The following is a 6,855-nucleotide window of genomic DNA, read 5'->3' as shown; positions in this document are numbered from 1 at the left end:
ATGAGCCAACTGAGAAAGGGGGACATTGCTGCAACCACTGATGCTGACAAAAAGTCTTCAAGCCTGCACATAATACAAAAGAAAAAACAAATTTGCAACCAAAATGAAGCAGATTAAAATCAAACGTTACGAATAGGTTAATATAATACTCCTTGCGTTCCTTTTTAATAGGTTGGTTTTGTTTTTAGAGAAATTTAAGGAAATTAAGAGAACTAATCATTGAAAGTGGTCCCCATGACACTTGTCAGCAAAAGAAGTAAAGTGAAATGGTCACATGCCACTTGTCATCAAAAAAAGTTAAGAGAAAAGTAGTCCCAAAAAATTAAAGTAACATTTGACTTTCCCAATTAGGAAACCAACCTATTTTTTTGAAACATTTATTTACAGAAACCAGCCTATTAGAGCAAGTCTTATGGTGGAATCCATCCATCTTCCATCTTCCACACTACCTCAGCATTTGAAACGGTGGATGGAAGCGCAAGTGTAATGGTGGAATAGTAGAAACGCTATTCTTAATGGAGCTAAAAAAACGCAATTAAGAATGGAGCTAAAAAAACGCAATTAAAAATGGAGCTTTTTTTTGCAGCCGTTAGATTTCAACAACTCATTTTAAATCTACGGATAAAAAAAACGCAATTAAGAATTGCGTTTTTTTAGCTCCATTCTTAATTGCGTTTAACGCTATTCTTATTGGCGTTTAGATGGATTCCACGGACCCTTCCACCAAATTATGGAACCTTGCTTGGATTTTATGTGGAAAATCCCAACTTGGAAGCCACTAGACTTGACATTCCATGAATTTTCCACACTTGGAATTGGTTGGATTCCACCATAAGACTTGCTCTTAAAAAGGAACGGAGGAGATGTTAAACAGTAGCAGGAGAAATAGATAGATTCGAAATCATTAAAAAAAAGGAAAAATTTAAACAGATGCAGAAAAAGTTATGACCTAAAAGAAAACTAGCAATCTAAACAACAGATAAAGATGGGGATGAAGATTAAAACGAAAAATCTAAGAGCTATACAAAGGAACCAATGGAGGGAAAAGGTTTGACCTTAGTTGACTTTTCTTTTGACTTTTTCCCTATCAGGTGTTCTTCTTGCTTGCTCCCTCGTGTTTCTTCTCATCCGAGTCATTCCTCTTCACAAAATGTTAGGAGGATTACAGGTGTAAACGGAGTGTATGAAAAAGGCTGGTGTCGATTAAATAAGCATTGGGTGTGAAAATAAAAAATAATGGAATTTACCATGAAGTACAGGTAATTTCTTAATTCGTAAGTCTTTAAATTTCTATTTGTGTAACTCTCGGAGCAAATATAAACCAAATCTCGATACCAAAATTCACAGATCTGAGACGAACACTTCCATTTTTCCTCACCTCTCCATACTCTTGCACCCGCCCAAAATTCTCAGATCTGAGATTTCCCTCTATTTTAATCGCGCATTTCATATGCAAGTCGGTGAATCTGGTTTACTTTCGCGACGGATTTCAATTTGTTAGGGTAATCGAATTACAAGGTATGTTTTCGTAAGTTTTGATTTCAATTTGATTACATTTTGTTAGTTTTTGAATCCTGATACTGAAGTTTACAGATCGTTTTATGAAGTGTTAGTGAATTGAGTGTAAATTTTGATCAGATCTGATTGTTCGATTTTAGAAAAAAATTGGATCTTTTGTAGTAAGTTGATTCGTGTTTTGTTAGGTTTGATGATTTTTACTGGAAGCAAGTATGGATTTTGGTATCCCAACAGGGTCGTACCTTAACATTATGTTTGAGATCTGATAGAGAATTTTATTTTTTATGTTTTGATTTTGTAGATGGAGAAATCTTGTAGTTTGTTGATTCATTTCGACAAGGGAACACCAGCGCTTGCTAATGAAATCAAAGAATCATTAGAAGGAAGCGATGTTGTTGCAAAGGTTGAAGCAATGAAAAAAGCAGTAATGTTATTACTCAATGGTGAAACACTTCCTCAACTATTCATAACTATTGTTCGTTATGTTTTGCCATCGGAAGATCATACAATTCAGAAACTGTTACTTCTTTATTTAGAAATTATTGATAAAACTGATTCCAAAGGAAAAGTTCTACCTGAGATGATCTTGATTTGTCAGAATTTAAGAAATAATCTTCAGCATCCAAATGAATACATACGTGGTGTTACACTTAGATTTCTTTGTCGTTTGAATGAGACTGAAATTATCGAGCCTTTGATCCCGTCTATACTGTCAAATTTGGAACATCGCCATCCTTTTATCAGAAGAAACGCAATTTTGGCAGTTATGTCTATTTATAAACTTCCTCAAGGTGAACAGCTTCTTGTTGATGCTCCTGAGATGATCGAGAAAGCTCTTTCATCTGAGCAAGATCCATCTGCGAAGAGAAATGCATTTCTTATGTTGTTCACTTGTGCTCAAGAACGTGCGATTAATTACCTTCTTACCCATGTTGATAGCATTCCTGAATGGGGAGAGTTGCTTCAGATGGTTGTATTGGAATTGATCCGAAAGGTTTGCAGAACTAATCGTGGAGAGAAGGGGAAATACATTAAGATTATTATTTCCTTGCTGAATGCGCCTTCTAATGCTGTTATATACGAATGTGCTGGAACCCTTGTTTCACTTTCATCTGCACCAACGGCTATCAGGGCAGCTGCCAACACCTACTGCCAACTTCTACAATCTCAGAGCGATAACAATGTGAAGCTTATTGTGCTCGATCGATTGAATGAGCTCAAGACTTCTCACAGAGAGATTATGGTTGATATGATCATGGATGTGCTCAGGGCACTTGCAAGCCCTAATCTGGATATTCGCAGGAAGACTATTGATATTGCTCTTGAACTGATAACTCCTCGAAATATTGATGAAGTTGTTCAAGCACTGAAGAAGGAAGTTGTGAAGACTCAGAGCACCGAGCTTGAGAAGAATGGGGAATACCGTCAAATGCTTGTTCAAGCCATTCATTCTTGTGCCATCAAATTTCCTGAAGTTGCCAGCACTGTGGTTCATTTATTGATGGATTTCTTGGGTGATAGCAATGTAGCTTCAGCTATTGATGTTGTCGTTTTTGTACGTGAGATTATTGAAACCAACCCTAAACTTAGGGTTGCAATTATAACTAGGCTCCTGGACACATTCTACCAGATACGCGCAGCACGTGTATGTTCTTGTGCTCTCTGGATCATTGGAGAGTACTGTCTCTCACTTTCTGAAGTTGAGAGCGGGCTTGCTACCATCAAGCAATGTCTTGGGGACCTGCCTTTTTTCACAGTGAATGAAGAAGGAGATGGCACAGATACTTCAAAACCATCCCAGCAAGTAAATTCCATCACTGTATCTTCTAGGAGACCCGCAATTCTTGCTGATGGTACCTATGCTACTCAGAGTGCTGCCTCGGAAACTGCCATATCTCCTCCTACTCTTGTTCAAGGATCCTTGGCTTCTCCTGGCAATTTGAGGTCTTTAATTCTTACTGGTGATTTTTTCCTTGGAGCAGTCGTGGCTTGTACACTGACAAAGCTTATATTGAGGTTGGAAGAGGTTCAACCTTCTAAACCAGAAGTGAACAAAGCATCTTCTCAAGCTTTATTAATCATGGTTTCTATGCTGCAACTTGGACAGTCCTCCTTCCTTCCTCACCCAATTGACAATGACTCATATGATAGAATTGTTCTTTGCATAAGATTGCTCTGCAATACCGGAGACGAGATACGAAAGATATGGTTACAATCATGCCGTGACAGTTTTGTCAAGATGCTTGCAGATAAGCAGTTCCGTGAAACAGAAGAGATTAAAGCTAAGGCTCAGATTTCTCATGCACAACCAGATGATCTTATTGACTTCTACCATTTAAAGAGTAGGAAGGTAAGCCAACGCAGTTCTGATTCTCTTATGTATATGAAAGTGTATCTGGACTATGGAAGTGTAGATATAGGTTACTGCATGATTATGTGGCTAATGATATCATTATTTAAGTATAAGATAAGATATGATAACATGCTCTCATAAATTAGCAATTCTTAGGATGCTGCTGTAGGCATATGTTTACATATTTAGAATGACTTATTGTCTTATGATTTGTTAGACACACTGATGTACTAGAATAGATTTTTGTATGGTATGCTTACGAGTATGGTTGAGATGCACATATATCGATCTGATACCTTCCTGTTGTTTGTTTACACCATAGAAGCTGATCTTGTTTAACAGTTAATGTGGGCTTTGTTGTTCCACCACCCTTGCCATCAAAGCTGCATGGATGAAAAATAGTTTGTTAGGGTCTTTTTATGCTTCAGACATGCTCAGAGATTTTAGTACTATTTCCTTGTTATTTTTCTGAACCCAACTTTAAGTAAGTTTAGGTATTATATATTTTTTTATCTGCCTGCTTTTCAAATAGTTCATGCAAGTCTTCTTAGTTTTCATCAAAATGCTCATTTCGTGACTTTTGGAAAAATTTCAGGGCATGAGCCAGCTTGAGTTGGAAGATGAGGTCCAAGATGATCTTAAACGTGCTACTGGAGAATTCACCAAAGATGGAGATGACGCCAACAAGCTAAACCGCATTCTTCAGCTAACAGGATTCAGTGACCCTGTTTATGCTGAAGCGTATGTTACAGTTCATCATTACGACATTGTACTTGATGTCACTGTGATCAACCGTACAAAGGAGACCCTTCAGAATTTGTGCTTGGAGTTGGCTACCATGGGTGACTTGAAACTTGTTGAGCGCCCCCAAAACTATACACTAGCTCCAGAGTCAAGCAAGCAGATCAGGGCCAACATTAAGGTCTCTTCAACTGAAACCGGGGTTATATTCGGGAACATTGTGTATGAGACTTCAAATGTGATGGAGCGAACAGTTGTAGTTCTTAATGACATACACATCGATATTATGGATTACATCTCTCCTGCTACATGTGCTGATGTTGCATTTAGAACTATGTGGGCTGAGTTCGAATGGGAAAACAAGGTAATTCTTATGTCTGTTCTTAGTTTTTGTAGGTATTGAATATTTGATTCTTGCAAGGCATTTCACTTGATTACTGGAAATTAGGTGTTTACAAGGTTCTGTCGAAGAAGTAGTCTCCCTTTTGAGTTGGGTCTTATGACCATTACACCCAATTGTTCCAATTAAAAAATATCCGCATAGAGTTTGGGTATATAAAAAGGATAGCCGCATTTCTTGTACATGACATCATTCCATGTTTCTCTCTTCCCATATCTTAGTTTTAAAGTTTTAATGTTTTCATTTTCTCCTGTGCGTCCTTGATAACTGTATTGTGTTTAACTTAGAGCTGAGTTGTAATGGGCTAACTTCTACTTATATGCAATTTAGGTGGCTGTCAACACAGTCACTCAAGATGAAAAGGAGTTCCTGAACCACATTATAAAGTCCACTAACATGAAGTGCCTCACTGCTCCGTAAGTTTTATTTCTCTTCATTTGTGAGTTCTATTTTGTCTTGACCTCCCATTATACACGAATTAAAGGAGAAAATCATTTGTACATCATCTTCAATTTTGTTTCTCCTTTTCTTCCTTGTTTTTGTGGTTTATCTTTTTTCTTTTCTTTTGTTGTTGTAGGTCTGCGCTGGATGGTGACTGTGGGTTCCTAGCTGCGAACTTATACGCCAAGAGTGTGTTTGGAGAGGATGCATTAGTGAATGTGAGCATTGAGAAGCAAATTGATGGAAAGCTGAGCGGTTACATTAGGATAAGGAGCAAGACTCAAGGGATTGCCCTCAGTTTAGGGGATAAAATCACTCTTAAACAGAAAGGAGCAGCTGTCTGATTGATACCTGACATCAACCTCTGGTTTATTGGATTTTATTCTTGCTCCATCTCTCCTTGAATTATATCCCTCCGTCCTTGCCATTTCATCACTATGATCTGCGACTATTACGGGTATTTTAGTTTGGAAGTGAAAAATCTGCGGCCTTCACATGTGTTTCTTTTCTTACATCTAGTATGAATAGGCAGTGTTTTCTTAGGGACAGGAATAACTGTTGTTCTCCTTTGGTGCTCAATTTCTATAGTACAAAAATATGTGAATGAGAGACAAAGAGCTATTTTTTTGTATCTTTCTTTTTTGGGATCGGGATTACATTTGACTAATACCTCTGATGTTTTTTTTTTTGTCAAATTTCTTTGTTACAGTCTTGCTTAATTTCCTACATTGACACTCTACAGTGCCTTGGATGGTAATGTGTCTACCTCATTTCTATTAGGTGATTTAGGTCAATCCATCTGTCTTACCTAAAGAGGTGCAAGACCTTTCAGCCATTGGCAGCAGGGGGGAGTTCTCTCTGTACACCAGCCAGATCTCTTTTCATGGCAGGCAGCCTCGCGGGACACTTGCCCACTCACATTTGCCCACTCACGCCCCTGTTGCAGAGTTTCGCTACGCTTGTCATCCGCTTTGGATTAAAATCTTGTTTCCAATTTAATTTACAGGTGGAAAATTATTTTGATCGGTAAATCATTATTGATTTTGATAAACAATGACTATGTGGATAATACTGGCAGGCACCCGAAGAATTACCACTTAAACTAGGAATTACCAATAGGTACCATTATAGTGTTCTTAGCTAGTGACAGGTCCACTCATTAAAGCCCACTAATCAGAGGTCCATAATTAAAGAAAATATGAAAATGGACCAAATTTTTTAAACCCAGGTCCTGTACACGTGCGGGACCAAAGATGTGTATTTCAAAAATTCCTAAAATAACCTTCACCTAACAAATAACATTTTAAGTTTTCTATATTCTCGATCAAAAAAATTCAGATCGGTTTTCTTCTCTCCTTTCTCTTTCTTCTACTGTTGTTGGTGCTGGTGAACTTAGACGTAG

General features: G+C 37.7%; 1 protein-coding gene across 1 annotated transcript; it reads left to right on the top strand.

Moving 5' to 3' along the window:
* The first annotated feature begins 1,318 nt into the window (after positions 1–1,318).
* Positions 1,319–6,148, top strand: LOC113358624 (coatomer subunit beta-1-like). Its single transcript, XM_026602226.1, has 5 exons — positions 1,319–1,518; positions 1,820–3,868; positions 4,467–4,976; positions 5,343–5,428; positions 5,590–6,148. Exons 2-5 carry the CDS (start codon positions 1,820–1,822, stop codon positions 5,795–5,797), a joined length of 2,853 nt encoding a protein of 950 aa, XP_026458011.1. The 5' UTR covers positions 1,319–1,518; the 3' UTR covers positions 5,798–6,148.
* The last annotated feature ends 707 nt before the right edge of the window (positions 6,149–6,855 follow it).

The sequence above is a fragment of the Papaver somniferum genome, chromosome 3, assembly GCF_003573695.1.
Source record: "Papaver somniferum cultivar HN1 chromosome 3, ASM357369v1, whole genome shotgun sequence".
In the NCBI taxonomy this organism is placed as follows: Eukaryota; Viridiplantae; Streptophyta; class Magnoliopsida; order Ranunculales; family Papaveraceae; genus Papaver; species Papaver somniferum.
This window is presented reverse-complemented; position numbering and strand designations above follow the sequence as displayed.